General features: G+C 43.2%; 2 protein-coding genes across 2 annotated transcripts; one reads left to right on the forward strand and one right to left on the reverse strand.

Annotated features, from left to right (window-relative positions):
• The first annotated feature begins 4,084 nt into the window (after positions 1 to 4,084).
• On the forward strand, positions 4,085 to 5,261 carry B3GALT9 (beta-1,3-galactosyltransferase 9). Its single transcript, XM_034416642.3, is given in 2 exon segments — positions 4,085 to 5,129; positions 5,132 to 5,261. Coding segments are annotated over 2 exon segments (1,068 nt in total). The 5' UTR covers positions 4,085 to 4,120; the 3' UTR covers positions 5,191 to 5,261.
• Positions 5,262 to 5,744: 483 nt separating this feature from the next.
• PSMD5 (proteasome 26S subunit, non-ATPase 5) lies at positions 5,745 to 17,318 on the reverse strand. Its single transcript, XM_034416641.3, has 10 exons — positions 17,035 to 17,318; positions 15,221 to 15,365; positions 13,949 to 14,062; positions 12,881 to 13,009; positions 11,209 to 11,318; positions 10,025 to 10,167; positions 9,109 to 9,300; positions 8,887 to 8,996; positions 7,243 to 7,383; positions 5,745 to 7,133 (listed from the first exon to the last, which is right to left on the reverse strand). The coding sequence occupies exons 1-10, from the start codon at positions 17,217 to 17,219 to the stop codon at positions 6,876 to 6,878; spliced, it is 1,527 nt and encodes a 508-aa protein (XP_034272532.2). The 5' UTR covers positions 17,220 to 17,318; the 3' UTR covers positions 5,745 to 6,875.
• Between the last annotated feature and the right edge of the window lie 743 nt (positions 17,319 to 18,061).

An 18,061-nucleotide genomic window follows, 5' to 3' on the forward strand; every position in this document is an offset into this window, starting at 1 on the left:
ATAGTGATAATGATAGATGATAGAGAATAGATAGATAATAGAGAGATGGAGAGATAGTGAAAAATGATAGATAGAGAATAGATAATAGATAGTGATAGAGGATAGATAATATATAGTGATAGAGAGAATAGATAATAGAGATAGTAATAGAGAATAGATATAGTGATAGATGATAGAGAGAATAGATAATAGTGATAAGATAGATAGATTTCTTCTTTGATTCAGTTCGGACATCTTATCATCTTATCCTATCATCTTATAAGATACTTATCGGGTATCTTATTTCCTTTTTCTTTCTTATCTCCAGCCAGTTTTATCTTTTCAATTTAGGAATGTTAAAAGGCTATTGCGTCATTCCAGTTCGTAAGGAGCCCGAACGTGATTTGAAAAGAGAGAAAAGAAAGTCAAATTAAAATACAAAGGAACTTGGTTAGTTAACAATTTTTTATTTTATTTTTTTAAATCCAGGTCACGTGCCCCTCCAAACGCTTTTCAGTCTCGGGGCCTCTGAGCCTTGCTCCAGCCGAGCCCCCTCCCCAAAGAGAATGGAAACCGTCAAAGACGCGCACGAGCAGCTGTGGAGAAGCCGAGAGGTCTGCGTGTGCCGAGCCGCGCTCTGCACCTGTGGAAAGAGATCTCTCTCCCACATGCCAGGCGAAGCTGGCGTGCTTGGCCAGGCAACGGATCCCCCTGTGCTGAGCCAGGAATGTGGCCATCTTGGTTCCCGCAGGCTTTATAAATAAACATGGTTTATTTGTAGTAGAATAATGTGTTATTTATAATAGAATAATATGTTAAATATATATATTAGTGTTTTATATATATATTAGTGGGTATGTATATATGTATTTTTGTACATATATAATACACACATATGTATGTATTTATGTATATATAAAAATGTATTTTTATGATGACTATGGTCATGATTTATCACTTATAGCTTTTATGTACACTGAGAGTTTATGCACCAAAGACAAATTCCTTGTGTGTCCAATCATACTTTGGTCAATAAAGAATTCTGTTTGTTTGTTTTTTTTAATTTGATTTATATGCCGCCCTTCTCCGGAGACTCAGGGCGGCTTACAATGCGTTAAGCAATATCCTTCATACTTTTGTATATTTATACAAAGTCAGCTTATTGCCCCCACAAACTGGGTCCTCATTTCACCTACCTTAGAAAGGATGGAAGGCTGAGTCAACCTTGAGCCTTGGAGAGATTCGAACCAGCAGAAATTGCAGGCAGCTGTGTTAATAACAGGGTGCATTAAACCACTGTACTATCAAGGCTCTGTTCTGTTCTGTTCTGTTGTTGTTCTGTTCCGTTCCGTTCCGTTCCATGGATGGATGGATGGATTGATGATAGATAGATAGATAGATAGATAGATAGATAGGAGAGAGAGAGATGATAGATAGATAGATAGATAGATAGATAGATAGATAGATAGATAATGAGAGAGATGATAGATAGATAGATAGATGAGAGAGAGAAGATAGATAGATAGATAGTTAGATAGATGATAGATGATAGATAGATAGATAGATAGATAGATAGATAGATAGATAGATAGATAGAGATGATAGCTAGATAGCTAGATAGCTAGATAGCTAGATAGATAGGCAGGCAGGCAGGCAGGCAGGCAGGCAGGCAGGCAGGCAGCATCCCCATGGTCAGGTCCCCAAAATTCAGATGCTCACATTTATGACGGCTGCAGTGTCCCAAGGTCATCTGATCCCTTCTTGTGACCTTCTGACAAGCATTAAAGTCAACGGGGGAAACCAGATTCACTTAACCACCATGGTACTAATTTAAGAACTGTAGTGATTCACTTGACAACTGTGAAAAGAACGGTCGTAAAATGGGGCAAACCGGACTTAGCAGATGTCTCGCTTCGCAGCAGACGTTTTGGGCTCAAATGAGGTTGTAAATCGAGAACTACCTGGGTAACGCAGACGTTTGACGGGGTAGGGTTAGGGTTGGAAAAGAGACTCCTAGCCAGCTAATATTTCCCTTTGGGTTCTCATTTCAAGGTGTCTCATCACACAACGCTCAGAAGTGTCAAAACAGTCTATAAACAGATGCTGGTGTTCACGGAAACCACAATCTTCTCTTTATTATATATATATATATATATATATATATATATATATATATATATATATATATATATATATATATATATATATATATATATATATATATATATATCTCCTAATTGAATCGCTCGCCTCTTTTCAAAAATGGCACTCGGGACTGAGATCTTGCAAAAACTAAACCCTAGAGCAGTGATGGTTAACCTTTCTGGTGCCAAGTGCCCAAAGCGAGTGCGCACACCTCTCCTCTCTCTCTTCTCTCCTCCCTCTCTTATCTCTCTTCCCCTCTTCTCTCGCCTGTCTCTTCTCTTTTCTTTTCTCTCCTCCCTCTTTTCTCCTCCCTCCCTCTCTCTCTCTCTCTCTCTCACACACACACACCTGCCTTTGTTCAAGAGTGCTGATCTACAGCCTCTGTTGTGGTCCACTCAGAAATTAAGAATCCTATGCCAACACGTAACATGATCACCATCCTCTGGTATTACACTGCCTTTGCTCGGATTCAAAAAGAGGATGGAAAAAAAAAACAATTTAAAAAGAATGCTGTACTTGGTGACTGACACAAGAGAAACTCTATCTGGGTGTGCTTTTCTACATGAAATGCTACTCCAATTGCAAAAACATTCCCCAAAGCTGTACACACACCACCTCCCGACTCGAAAAATTCCAGCATCGTCTCCGTAAAGACCATGCGGGTAAGTTCTGAGCATCTCTAAACGCTATTGGGACAATATTGAAATGAGGAGATAAATCCTACTTAAAAATCAAATGCTTCCCCCCCCCCACCATGCATTTTGCTAATATTCAAGAGGCCATTTGACATTTGTGGTTTTTAGCACACATGCTTTGTTGCAAGGCAGAAATGGGAAATAAAATTTCCTAATTCAGATTTTCTCTGGCTGGCTGCTCTTTATTTCAGCCTGATCTACTGCAGCCAGGGTTAAATTTGAGACTTTTTTAAAAAAAAAGCACTTGATTCAGTTACAGGCAAGAAGCCTCCAAGGATGGTTTTTTTTAAATATGCATGTTTTTTTTTTAAAAAAAAAACCACAATCCAATTAAATGGTTTTAATTCATGATAGCCTATATTAACAGAGAACTAGAATGAAGTGTGGGAATGTATTCCAATGCTTTTATATACCCTGGTCTCTGCATGCTTGTCTCTCTTCTCTAAATGCATTATATGAATACTGCGCATAGCCAAATAAATCTACATTTAATCTAAGCACATTATCATTAATATTTCTGATTGTAGGCTCCTTGGTGCTCTCTGAGCTTGAAGGTTTTCTTGCAGATGTTTTCTTTCCCAACTAGGGACATCATCAGTGCTAGAAGGGAGTGGAGGAGGAGGAGAGGGAGAAGGAGGAGGAGAAGAAGGAGAAGGAGAAGAAGAGGAGAAGGAGGAGGAGGAGGAGGAGGAGGAGGAGGAGGAGGAGGAGGAGAGGAGGAGGAGAAGAAGAAGAGGAGGAGGAGGAGGAGGGGAAGGGGAAGGGGAGGAGGAGGACGAGAAGGAGAAGGAGAAGGAGAAGAAGGAGAAGGAGAAGAAGAGGAGGAGGAGGAGGAGAAGAGGAGGAGGAGAAGGAGAAGGAGAAGAAGGAGGAGGAGGAGGAGGAGAGGGAGAACGAGAAGGAGAAGGAGGAGGAGGAGAAGGAGAAGGAGGAGAAGGAAGACTGTGGAATCCTTAGTGCTCTCTGAGCTTGGTTTTCTTGCAGACGTTTAGTTACCCAACTAGGTAACATCATCAGTGCTACGTAACTGATGACAACACACCTAGTTGGGTAATGAAATATCTGCAATGAAACCACCAAGCTCAGAGAGCACCAAGGAGTCCACAGTTCAGCCCTGAGCTACAAATATTTTCTCTTCTCTTCTTCTTTCCTCCTCTCCTTTTCTCTCCTCTCCTCAATATTTCTGACTCCACAGCAAGAACCGAAAAGCACGAATGTCGAAGGAAACGAGCACTAATTCTTATTCCTCTCCATTTCAACAGCTGATTTTCTGTAGGCTCCGAACTCACCAGTGGTGTTTTATGCTCTTCAATGTGGTCCTTTTCCACATTTTGCTCTTCGGAGCCGATCTCATGGAAGAATATTTCTTACAAGCCATCCCCACCACTTACATGGATACCAAAGTTCTCCGAGCTCGGGAAAGAGCCCGGATTCTGGACATGTCCTCCATGAAGACCAATATCTCCCAGGATTATGTTATTAGTGACTCAGAAGCCTGCTCCAACCGAGAGATCTTCCTGTTGGTTCTCATCTTCAGTAGCCCCCAAAACCTGTCCAGGCGCGATGCAATTCGGAAAACATGGGCCAACGTGACCTACATCCAAGGTTACGCCACGCTGGTTTTGTTTGTGTTGGGCAAGCCGTCTTCAGCTACCGCCCAAGTGGAGGTCATCAAAGAATCAGACCAACAACAGGATCTCATCCAAGGAATCTTTCTTGATACCCCTGAGAATCAGACACTGAAGATCAAGAGGGCCATCGAGTGGACCGTAACTTTTTGCCCCGAGGCCAGGTTCATTCTCAAAGTAGACGAGGATATGTTTGCCAACCTCCAAACCTTGGTTGAATATTTGCTCAACTTGAGAACTCATCCTGAAGACATCTATCTTGGAAGGGTGATTCATCCGAGCGTCCCCAACAAAGAATTCCGCAACGGCAGTTTTACCTCCGTAAGAAAATATCCTGGACAGTATTATCCGGACTACTGCAGTGTCACGGCCTTGGTCATCTCGCAAGATGTTGCTCGGAAGATCTACGTAACTTCTAGAGAAGTTCCTCCTTCCCTACCCCCTGGCGTTTTTGTGGGCGTCTGTGCAAGGGCAGCCGGCGTGGTGCCTATCCACAGCTCCCGGTTTTCTGGGGAGAGACGTATCTGGTACAACCGATGCTGCTATAAATATATTTTCACTTCGACGGTGTCAGAGACCAGCCAGCTTCTCCAAGAATGGGAGGAAATGAAAGGCGATGAAGATTGCACCTTACTGGAAACCTATTATGGGCTGGTGTCCTGCAAAATCATGACGTATCTGGAGGGTTGAAAGATTCCGACGTCAACGCCGTTCAGAAAGAGCCCCTGTATTTTTCCGATTAGAAGAATCAAATATAATAGTATCTCCGTTTGACTTTCTCATGGGACTTACACCCAATCTTACGTATTGGTATTGTGACGATTGATCATCATTCTGTAGCTTTGAGCGTGTAGAGGTTGTCCTCGGCTTACGACCGCAATTGAAGCCCAAAATTTATGCTGCTAAGTGAGAAATTTGTCAAGTGAGTTTTTACCATGTTTGTCGTCGCCTTTATTGAGCGAATCACGGCAGTTCTTCAATTAGTGACGCGGTTGTTAAATGAATCTAGTTTCCCCGTTGACTTTGCTGGTCGGAAGGTCACAAAATTGTGGTCGGAAGGCGAGGACTACCTGTATTTTAAGCAGCTGATGTAACAAGCAGCCCAACATTCAGACCAGATGCTGAAGACTTTTTGCATGCATTTAATTTTTTTTTTTTCCTTTTAAAAGGCTAATTCTACATGATGTTTCTACAACAAAAGGAAGTCGCAGTATTTCAGAACCAACATATACACCAAAGGCAGTATTTTTGAGCAAAACGGCGTCGGAAATCGGATTGCAAATAACAACGATCACACTTTCTTTCATTCAAGACTGTATTTTAGAATCAAATCCAAAGCAGAACGCCAGAAAAACGAATATTTGGCAGGCAGGGAAAAACTACTGAAAACTTTACAACAACCACAGATTCATCTATGGTGGGGAAGTTATTTTGTCGCTTCCTAAATTAGTTAAGTATTAAAAGCCACCAATGCATTTAACACCCATAAAGTTGAGCTGGATTATGCATATAGGACTCTGGTCCTTCATGTTGAATTGCATTTCGATGCGAACTGTTTCAAATTGTACCCTGTTTAGAGACGAGTGTGTAGGAAAAGTGAGAGTGCTATGTCCGAACTGAATCGAGGAAGAAATGTCTTGCGTGTACATACATTTATTAACTCTCGAAGGCATTAGAAGATGTCTTTTCTTTTGGAGGAGATTGTGGGGATTAGTCTCCGAGAAGTCAGGCAGCATAAATTTATACTTTTCTGGGGTTGAGATTAAGAGCTGGAGGATGGACAGACAGAGGCTGAGAGAAGGGGGTAAATAAGCACCTTTTATTTATTTATTTATTTATTTATTTTTGTAAAATGGTGATTTGTTTGGCCTTTTATGTAAGATATATTCTTCATTCTTCCATCTCACTTGCTTTGAAGATCCTGGATTAAATCCACGTATTTGTTCCCTACGTAAAGTTGTGTGGAGAAATTTTTTGTGTCATGCCCATTGGAACGTCAGAAAAACAACACTGCAGATGTGATGAAAAATCAGTCAGATGGTAAAAGCGGTGTGATCAACCCAAAAAATCACAAATGAAGATGAATATATGTGCCTCCCAGGATCCTGCAACATTATCCTGGGGAAACTGTTTTTTAAAAAATATTTTAAGAGTCTCCTTTCCTAGTAACAATTTATTCTTTTGGATTTTAAGTAGCATGAAATGGTAAGAGCCTGTGTTTTCCATCAGGAAAATACCTTAAAAATCTCCATATTTCAAACCAACTTCCTCCATTTCAACATCGGAAAAATAAGAAAACTCATACCGAGTTAAATGTTATCCACACTTTCTTTGCCCTCCCTACAAATCAACAGGCCGGCCCCCACCTTCCAGAAATCCAAAACGTTTAGTTAACCCTGGAATTAGCTTAAAATTACGTCATCCAAAGTTACTCGGCGCCTTCCACAGCGATAGTTGAGATAGCCTTAACGTAATACGGCCCCTCGCGCATATAAGCCTTCAGTCTCAAGTAATGCTGATTTCCAAAGATTTCTGCAGCCGTCTTGGAGTTAACCAAAGCCTTGACAAGTTCGTACTTGGCCTCCTTCGAAGCTTTATCCGGTTCCACTGATCTATCCACGATGTATTCTACAAAGCCAGGACTCGCCAGCATCTCCTGCTGAGCCCAAGGTTGATTTGCAATGGCCTAGGGGGACAAGGCAGATTTGGTTAAATGGGTTTGACCTCCATTTAAAAACCGTTGTCAAGTCGAATCTATTTAACCCACTGTAAAAGCTGTAAAAAAAGAATCTTACCGTGAAAACTCTCAAGGCTCCGCAGTGGAGATCAGGGAAAGGTTGAGCGCTGATGCTTTTGAACAGCTCCAAGGGCTGGTTGGATAGAGAGGAGAACCACGCTTCGGTCATCCGGAGGAGGTCTTCGGTTTGCTGCTCAAGCTGTATGCAAGAGAGTAGCGGGTGAGTTTGCAAATGGCTTTTTTTTTTCCCCCTGAAAGTTTCAAAACAATCCTGGGTTGTTATCAAAATCAAAAGCCTTGGTAGTACAGTGGTCTAAAGCACCCTGTTATTTAGACCAGCTGCCTGCAATTACTTCAGGTTCGACTCTCGCCAGGCTCAAGGTTGACTCAGCCTTCCATCCTTTCTAAGGTAGGTTAAATTGAGGACCCAATTGTGGGGGCAATGAGCTGACTTTGTATAAATATACAAAAAAGGATGAAGGCTATTGCTTAGCGCATTGTAAGCCGCCCTGAGTCTCCGGAGAAGGGTGGCATATAAATCAAATTAAAAAAAAAAAAATCACGTGAAGTGTTAGTGCTGCTTTATAAAACCTTGGTTAAGGCCACACCTGGAATAGTGCATCCAGTTTTGGTCACCAAAAAAAAAAAAAAAAAAAAAGATGTTGAGACTTTGGGGAAAAAGTTCAGAGAAGAGCAACTAAGATGATGAAAGGCCCGGAGACTAAAACATAGGAAGAACAGTTGCAGGATTTGAGTTCGGTTAGTCTGGAGCAAGGGTGGGCAACTGTGACCCTTTTACAACCTGTGGAGCTGGCTCAGGAATTCTGGGTGTTGAAGTCCACAGGTTGTAAAAGGGCCACAGTTGCCCACCCCTGCTCTAGAGAGAAGAAGGACTAGGGGAGGACATGATAGCAGTCTTCCAGTATTTGAGGGGCTGCCACAAACGGATGGAAACTACTGTAATTTTCGGAGTATAAGACGCACCTTAGTTTTTGGGGAGGAAAATAAGAAAAAAGCTGATTGGCAGGCGGATCAGCCTCCCGGAATACCCCCAATCAGCTGTTCCCAGAAGTGAATTTTAGCAACAGGTTCCTTGGTTGTAAGCTCTGTGCCTTGTTTTTTTTTTTTTTCTGCCTCTGAAACTTCTGAAACTCAAAAACTTTTTCCTGTCTCTGAAAGCCTCCGAAACAAAACTTCAGAAAAAAAGCCTCTGAAGCTCTGTTTGGAGGCTTTTTTCTGAAGCTCTGTTTGGAGGCTTTTTTTCTGAAGCTCTGTTTGGAGGCTTTTTTTCTGAATCTTTGTTTGGGGGCTTCTTTTCTGAAGCTTCGTTTCTGATGCTTTTTTCAGCCTCTGAAACCTCCGTTTTGAGAAGCTGGGCGGGGCTACATTCGGAGTATAAGACGCAACCAGATTTTCACCCTCCCTTTTTTCTGGGAAAAAGGTACGTCTTATACTCCGAAAAATACGGTAATCAAGGAGAGAAGCAATCTGGAATTAAGGAGAAACTTCCTGACAGTGAGGACAATTAACCAGCGGAACAGAAGCTGCCTTCAGAAGTTGTCGGTATTTCATCACTGCACACACACACACACCCCAACACAATACAACTCACAGTGAAAGACAAAAAAAAAAAAAATGGTGGGAGAGAGAGCGAGCGGCTACATAAGTGGCCAGGGAAGCAAGCTGATTGCCTGTAACTTACTTGCAAGAACAAAAGAGATGAAACAGCATCCAGACATCGGATTCGCATCTCCGTCGGGGAATTCTTTATTTGGTGCCCGATTCTGTTTAGCACACGATGGAACCGACTTCCTGAAAACCAAAGCAAACTCTTGTTTTTGGCTAGGCCCGTAAAGCATCTCCCCACTCACCCCTCTAGCCCGGTAACCGGAGTTGTACTTTTACACGTAAACACTGGACGAACCTGTCTTCTGGAGCACCAGCTTGCCCTCCACGTTTGAGCCCAAGATTGCGAGCGTGTCCACCGCCACGCCAAACAAGGTGGGGTCCTGGACTTCGGCCATGCTGAAGACCTTCTCTACGAAGGCGGGATACTGCTCGCAGATCTGCTGAGGGCTGTCCACGATCGCCAGGTTGCCGAAAAACTTAATGAAACCTGCCAAGATAGCCCCATGTCAACAGAGCGGGGAGAGGAGTGCCCCCTGAACCTCCATGGTACGGCTGCTTTGGTCAGTATCTTTTCCCCCTTCTTACTTATAAAGAGTATAGGGGGACGCAGTGACTCAGTGACTAAGACGCTGAGCTTGTCGATCGAAAGGTTGGCAGTTCAGCAGTTCGAATCCCTAATGCTGCGTAACGGGGTGAGCTCCTGTTACTTGTCCCAGCTTCTGCCAACCTAGCAGTTCGAAAGCACGTAAAAAAAATGCAAGTAGAAAAATAGGGACCACCTTTGATAGGAAGGGAACAGCGTTCCGTGCGCCTTTGGCGTTGAGTCATGCCGGCCACATGACCATGGAGACATCTTCGGACAGCGCTGGCTCTTCGGCTTTGAAACGGAGATGAGCACCGTCTCATCTCTTGGGATTTCCTGCTTTCTAACTAATCTAAATCGCGTGGCACAGCGGATCCCCCCTCCCCTCACTGTTCTACTTATCTTTGCAGACTCGGAAGGCTTCAAAATGTTCCTTTTTTAGCGCTGTGCGGGTGCCTCAGGCACACATGCACTCAAAGATTGCGCTGGGTAGCAGACACAAAACCGGTAGCAGACTTCAGAGGATTTCCCCGCTGGTCTCCACACACACACAAATTGCACAGCAGGCCACAAAGATACAGTATTAACCCTACTGAGATCAAGATGCCCAAAGGCCACTTGTAATCACCTGGCAGGTAGAAACTGGAGAAGGGATCTGAATCGGCGCCAATGATTATATTGGAAATCTTGTCGATGATGCCTTGCTGAGAGAGATACTGGCGTCCATGTTGAGTGTGGGCCAGTGAAGTCACCATCTCAATACAGGTTGCTCTGTTTTAAAACAAATAAATGGACCACTTCACAAAGATGAGAATTACTGTATTTTTCGGAGTAGAAGACTCACTCCCCCCCTGCCCCAAAAGGGGGTGAAAATTTGGGTATGTCTTATACACCAAATATAGCCCCGTCCACCCGCCGGCCCATACCCATTGGCCTCTGCCTCCCAGCCATTTGCCTCCTTGCAGCAAACAGCAAACAGCCCATTTCAGTTTCAGTTTCAGCACATCTTGATTAGCACAAGCAGCTGATTGTCGGTTGGATCTGCCTCCCGACCATCAGCTGTTTCAGACTGCAGGGATTGACATTGCCTATTGCCTTCGGCCTCTGCTGTTTGCTGCAAGGAGGCAAATTGCTAGGAGGCAGAGGCAGATTTTTTTTCCTTGTGCTAATCAGGCTGTGCTGAAAATGAAAATGAGACAGGCTGTTTGCTGTTTGCTGCAAGGAGGTAAATTGCTGGGAGGCAGAGGCAGATTTTTTTTTTCTTGTTTTCCTCCCCCCAAAAAGGTAGGTGGGTCTTATAGTCCGGAGCGTCTTATACTCTGAAAAATACAGCAATAGGCCTCCTAATGCCCCAGGAAGCTCCACCTGCAGCAAAAGCCCAGTGTATAGCCATAGCACTTAAGACTTATATACCGCTTCACTGTACTTTTCAGCCCTCACTAAGCGATTTAAAGAGTCAGCATCTTTCTCCCAACAATTTGGGTCCTCATTTGACTGACTAAGTTCTATTGCTATTTAGGTGAAGACATGGGGGGGGGCACTGAAAGCGGGGAGGGGCACACCACAGAAGCCGAAGCTCGCGTTTTTGTAGGGTTGCAATAGGGAGAAAATATCCAATGTGTCTGTGCAGAGAATGGAATTTATTCCCCCTTCTAAGAAAGCACTGGAAGCAAACTATGAATTGGGCCAGAGATTGATGATAGGTAGCAAGTAAAACTGAAGACACCGCCATGCATTTACAAGCAGCAAAGAGATAGCAAGGCTGCCCCCTGATGGCCTCCCATTCATGCTGAAGCCCATCCCATTACGTACCTGACAAGCACATCATTTCCCGTCAGTTCCCCAATCATTTCCGATATTAAGCCGCTGTTCACACAGTAGTTCAGAGAGTCCACCGACGTCGAGGAAATATTGATCACTAGCTAGCTAACACAAACGCACAAAAAGACAGGAATCTGAGTCACATCTCTTTAAAAAGTGTTTCTGCTGCAATGGGAAGACACGCCTCCCCCATTTGTAAACCAAGATTTGTGGTTATTTAATTAAACATAGATCTGTTAAGCCAGGGATGTAAAACTCAAGGCCCGGGTGGTGGATCCGGCCCGTGGGGTGGTTATATCTGGCCTGCGGGACTGCACTGGAAACAGCGAAGGATCAGCCCGTGGAGCTCTGTTTTCGCTGGCAGAGGGCTGCAGGAGGCCATCGTGGCCGAAAACTGGGCCTGGGGGGCACGGGTGACCCACTTGAGCTCTGTTTTCGCTGGCAGAGGGTTGCAGGAGGCCGTCGTGGGCGAAAACGGAGCTCAGGACCCCATTTTCGCTGGCAGAGTGCTCGGGCCGCCTAAGACGCCCCCAACATGAGTGACGTCAAGCTGGCCATGCCCACCCTGGCCCCCGAAGTCAAACACAATCCTGATGCGTCCCTCAATGAAATCGAGTTTGACACCCCTGTGTTAAGCCAATAGGTACACTCCGTTTACTTTTCTTTCAAATGAAAAAAATCCTATTCCCTCTGAGAGATTTCTGTTCTGTTCATGTTAATCTTCATACAGCTTTTAAGAATGCCAAGTCAATTAATCCACTGAAAGAAATGTCATGCTAGTCTCCAGCTACATATTAACACGCTACCAATTTCTTTTTCATATGTACCCTCTCCCCTTGTCCCAAAAGTACTTTTTCGAAAGACAACTGGACTTTGTTTTTCCTTTCTCATCCAAGAAGCTTCTTCAGTTCTTTAGTCAGAATTGAAGAAGCTTCTTAGATGAGAAGCAAAACATCTTCCAAGAAAAACAAAATCTGGTTCCCTTTTGGAAAAAGCACCTTTGGGAAAACCGGGACCTGGATGACTGAGAATCTCCAGACGCCCTCCCCCTTTAATCTTCACATCCCACAATACCACTAATTTTATCCAACTTGGAATTTATCCCTACCCCCGTCAGCCGCAATCAGAATTGTTTCTAAATCCCCAAGTCACATCATCTACCTGAGAGTTAAGACATACATTTCTGTCCTTTATCTACCTTCGAGACCGTCTTCTGCCACCAGTAGCCTCCCACCGACCAGTCTGCTCCCACAGAGAGGGTCTCCTCAGGGTGCCATCAGCCAAGTTATGTCGGCTGGCGACACCCAGGGGGAGGGCCTTCTCTGTGGGAGCCCCAGCCCTGTGGAATGAACTGCCCCCGGAAATACGTAAGATCTCCGACCTCCGGGTGTTTCGCTGCGCACTGAAGACCCTGTTGTTCCGCCAGGCAGGGCTATCAACATAATAATTTTAAATTGGGGTATTTTAATTTTGGGGGTTTTAAATCGTCCTAATCTATTTAATTATTTTAATTTTTAATTATTGTTGTGTCCTGTGTTTTTAAATTGGCTGTACACCGCCCTGAGTCCTTCGGGAGAAGGGCGGTATAGAAATAAAATTATTATTATTATTATTATTAGGGCTAGGCTCAATTTTTAAAAAAACAACAACTCATAACTCTTGCCTCATATACGCGATAACGTATGATGTCGCTCTTCGCCATGACATTTTTCAAGTCGATCAGCAAATTCCCCGCCAGCAAAACTTCCAAGCCCTCAGGTGATTGTGCTATCCTGGACAAAGATTTGATGGCCTAAAAAACAAAGTTGTCGATTAAAACAGCAGCAGCAGACTTATGCAATATGTTGGGGTGCGGAGACCCTGAATTAGCAAAAGGCACAATAGTTGCACAGTCTGAATACAGAGCTCTCTCTGTCCACCTCAGTGGCTTAAGATGAAAGACCTAACCATTCTCAGGAAAAAAAAAATATTTTCCAGAAGGAAGAAAGCCTTCATACAATGGGGTCATGTAGTCCAGCACATTGGGGATTTATTATTATTTATTCTATTTATTTGCCACCCATCTCTTTTAATGGATCCTTGACAAATAAGGGAGTCAGAGACCTAAACACAGAGAAAGGCACACATTTGACATTGCAAATAATCAAGAAATAGTTTTGACTACAGTTCTGCGGGGGTCTAAGCTGGCACATAATTGAATATATTCATTTTCTTTCTAAGAGATTCAGCGGGGGGATCCCACAGGTGGTTCTTTTTTTTTTTTTTTCACAAATAAAATATATAATCCTGCCACCATGGTATAATATGATTACATTGTCCATAAGTATAAAATCATTCCTTTATACATACATTTGCCACCATATATATATATATACATCATCATATATCTATTCTATCCCACCTTTTCTGGACCCAATCGTACCACAGGTGGTTCTTGAAGGATCTACGCTCAAATTGCAAAAAAACAGAAAATTGGGAATGCATTGCTCCACAGCCCATGGCTACCCATAATTTAGATTTTTTGGGGGAAAGTGGGGAGGTGCGCCTTTGAGTCTGTGTTTAATCCTTGGCAAGTCCCTGCAGTGTTCTTGGCAAGATTTTGGAAGTGGGCTTCTTCCCAGGGCTGAGAGAGAGTGACTGGCCCAATAGATGGGGAGATTTATAATTAATGAGATTTATAAAGTTCAATGGATTAGATGGCCTTCCCTCCCTCACAATCATAAGCACTGACCTCTTTCGCCACTGCTATTTTCTCGGCAGCAATGCAGTAGACAATCTGCCTCAGTAATTCAGGAGTGTTAAGGATTTCTCTGACAGCAACAGAGTCTTCAACAACTCTTCCAACCTAGGGATACAACATAATTTATAGTCACTGGACAGTTTCCAACTTCCATTCTTCTTCCATTCTTACTTTTGGTCTTTAAGTCTCATTCTTAGCTGTCCTCTCTGCTATTTTTCTATACTGCCTTGCGGTTTCATAAACTGAAAGTTTAAAAATAATCGCTCGGGGCTGTTCAAATACCATTTTAGACTGAACTGAAAAGGGAAAAAACAAGAGGGAGGGGAAGGAGTAGAGAGAGAGGAAGGGAGAAGAGAGGAAAGGAGAGGAGAGGAGAAAGAAGAAAAGGAAAAGGAGAGGAAGAAAAGGGAGGGGAAAGAGGAGTAGAAGAGAAGGTTAGAAGGGGGAGAAGAGAGGAGTGGGGGAAGGGAAGGGGAAGTAGGAAAGAGGAGGAGAGGAAGAACGAAGAAAGTAGGAGAAGAAAGAGGAAGGGGCGGGGAGGAGGAGAAGAAGAAAGGTTGGGGTAAAGGTAAATGGTAAAAGAGCAGCCTCGAAAAAGTAAAAATTAAAAATGAAAGTTAATCTTATCTTTTAAGATGAATGAAAAATGATGGATAAATGACTGTACATGTAAATGTGTTTATGAGAAATAAAAATAACTTTTTTGGGGAAAAAAAATCGCTCGAAGCATTTGCATTACACTTGCTAGCCAAAAATTTTAAGGCGATGACTGTAATTAAAGCACAAAACAGGGCAAAGTTAGTGTACAGGTAGTCCTCGACTTACAACAGTTCATTTCGAGACCATTGAAAGTTACAACGGCACTGAAAAAAAAGTGTCTTATGACCATATAAAATTTATGACAGTTGCAGTGTCCTGGGGTCATGCCACCCCCTTTTGCGACCTTCTGATAAGCAGAGTGAATTGGGAAGCCAGATTCACTTAACAACCATGTCACTAACTGAACAACGGCAATGGTTCACTTAGCAACTGTGGCAAGAAAAGTTGTAAAATGGGGCAAAATTCAGTTCACAAGTATCTCGCTTAGCAACAAAAAATTTGGGCTTAATTGTGGTCGTAAGTCGAGGACTACCTATATCACCTCCAATGTTGTTTCGGACACCTGCAGCACATGCATGAAAACAGAGAAGCGCATGGCAGGATAAAAACATCTCATTCTTAAAACTCCTTGACAAGATTACAAAACTGAATTGTAACACGCACTTGGGAGATGGTTAGGATTTTGACTGAATCATCCGGGTGGAACAGTCCCTTCTGAAGCTCCTCCCCAAAGTTTTGGATTACATCCAAGGGATCCATGACTTGCAGGAATCTCTCCAAGATCGAGACACATAAAGAGATCTGCTCCCTGTTTGCAAGAGAAAGGAAAACCCAGGTGTTTTGCTAATGAAATAAGGAAAGGCGTCAATACAGTGCAAAATAAGCAACCTCGCTCCTTTATGAAAATTCTTGACACAAATTTTCAAGGTGGAACTGGTTGTTATCAAGTTCAAAGGCTTCCCCCACCCACCCCCTCAAGGACTCTCTATGAAAACTAATCATACGCTTTCCAAAACCCAAGCCCAAGCATCCACCTGCAACTGCATAACCTGCACACAGCATAAAAACAGGCCAATCACTTTCCCATCCTGTTGTTGCTTTCCCTTAACAATGTTGAGCTCATTTCAAGAGTTTCCACATTTATAAAGCAACGTTTTGAGGAAAGGCAGAGAAAGAAAGGAGGGACCGGAGACCAGGAGTCATGTTTACAACTAAGCCCCCACCCCCAACTTTCTACATCCACACACATAGAAATGTATACACAGATTTGTGTGTATATATATGTATAAATGTATTTGTATTTATGTGTATGCGTGCACATGTATATATATATATATATGTGATAGAGATAAGATAGATAGATTTAGGTAGGTAGGTAGGTAGGTAGATAGCTGGATGGATAGATGTGATAGATAGACAGACAGACAGACAGACATTGATTGATCGATTGATTTAGGTAGGTAGGTAGGTAGGTAGGTAGGTAGGTAGATAGATAGATAGATAGATAGATAGATAGATGATAGATAGATATTGATTTAGGTAGGTAGGTAGCTGGATAGATAGATAGATGATAGATATTGATTGATTTAGGTAGGTAGGTAGCTGGATAGATAGATAGATGATAGATATTGATTGATTTAGGTAGGTAGGTAGGTAGCTGGATAGATAGACAGACAGTGATTGATTTAGGTAGGTAGGTAGGTAGGTAGGTAGGTAGGTAGATAGAAAGATAGATAGATATAGATAGATAGATAGATAGATAGATAGATAGATAGATAGATAAATATTGATTTAGGTAGGTATGTAGCTGGATAGATAGAGAGAGAGAGAGAGAGAGAGAGATTGATTGATTTAGGTAGGTAGATAGCTAGATAGACAGACAGACAGGCAGGCAGGCAGATGGATGGATGATAGATGTAGATTGATATACAGATATAGTAGATACACACACACATATATAGGTATGTATGGCACATATTTGTATCTATACACATACATACAGTATGTGTGTATAAATGTGCATGTATTTATTTAAGACGTTTTTATTCCATCAAGCTGGCCTGACCTAAACTTTTCCTCTTTTAAATGGAATTTTAAATTTGGTTTTAATTTATTGGGGTTTTAAAATGTCTCAGCCAAATTTATTTAATTAGTTTTATCTCTATTTTAAATTTTGTATCTACATGTTTTATTTTATGGCTGTTCACCGCCCTGAGTCCTTCGGGAGTAGGGCGGTATACAAATTTAATAAAAATGAAATGAAATGAAAATTTCTATATTTGTATAGAGAAAGATATATAGGTAGATTATACGTATACACATGCACACCCAATTATGCATGCACCTGTCAGCCTGTGATCTTGAAATTCGGCCCCATGGACCACCCAACCTCACCGCGCCCCGCCCAGCACGACCCCAGCTCCTCCATGAGGACTAGCCCCTTTGGTGTAAGGGAACCCCTCCCAATTCATTCTTACGTATCCCCGCGACCCATGAGGACGAAGAGCCCGGCTAAAGGGTAGTCAGGGCCTCGTTCGCGGAGGGCTCCGGGGGGCAGAGCCTGCACGGCCACCCGCAGGGCCCGCAGCTCCTCCAGCGGCTCTTCCAGCGCAGCGACCCGGCTCAGCAGCGCCAGAGCAGCATCCACCTCGCCCGCCGCCATCTTGGAAAGAGGAAGGGAACGTCTCGCGAGAATTAGGCGAGGAGCGGAAGGCCCCTTTCGGGTCCGCAAAGGGTGCGCAGGCGCGGTGACGCCCTCTTTGTGGCGGCGGCGGCGGTCACGCCGGCGCTCCGATTGCTGATTGGACGGACAAATCGGGCAGGCGTGGGGGGGGGGAGGGAGGAGAAAAAGAGGAGGTCCTTCCCACTCCCAAGAGGGTGACCCTGCGAGGTTGAGTGGATGTACCACATTTCCGTGTTTCTCAATGAAGCCGCTATGCGGGGCTAATGGGACGACTCTTCCCGGCGAGAACCCTTTTAAAAAATATTTAAAATTCGTCATAACCAGAATGTATTAGCCGGCCTCTGACATATGCTTGTAAATTCAAGAGCTGCTTTGGAGGTTCTTTCCCGCTTTGCCCTGTTTCAGTTTTTACCCCAAATGAGAGGGCGCATCATTCCTTCTGTACCCCTATGACTCCCAGCTGAGTTTTAAAAAGTCACTTTGTAAGCTAAAACTAGACTTCAAACCACAAGGAAAATAGGACATTTGATCCAGTATCTACCCCGGAGATCTCTATTTAGGCAGAGATTAAAGTGCATATAAAATAAAAAGCATTAAAAAGAGTGCCTCTGAGCATGCATAAAGTGTTCTTTCTTCCCCTTCTGCCCCACTTCTTGCTAACCAGTAAGGAGAACCAAGAAGCAGAAGCATTTGAATTTCAAAATCTTTTTTTCCTCCTTAACATTTTGCACAGACTCTTTTGGAATTTTTGCAGCAAAATGTTATTCAATGTCTTTTCAGGAAATAACTTCCCTTAACAGACATTCATGTTTCAAAGAACA

Source organism: Pantherophis guttatus, chromosome 16, assembly GCF_059756535.1.
Source record: "Pantherophis guttatus breed Tessera chromosome 16, ASM5975653v1, whole genome shotgun sequence".
NCBI lineage: Eukaryota > Metazoa > Chordata > Lepidosauria > Squamata > Colubridae > Pantherophis > Pantherophis guttatus.

Coding starts and splice junctions, on each gene's coding strand:
- PSMD5 (XM_034416641.3), bottom strand. CDS start 17,219: ATGGCGGCGGGCGAGGTGGATGCTGCTCTGGCGCTGCTGAGCCGGGTC. Junction 13,010..13,948: donor AAATAGCAGTGGCGAAAGAG/GTCAGTGCTTAT, acceptor TTTGTTTTTTAG/GCCATCAAATCTTTGTCCAG. Junction 10,168..11,208: donor GGAAATGATGTGCTTGTCAG/GTACGTAATGGG, acceptor GTTTTAAAACAG/AGCAACCTGTATTGAGATGG.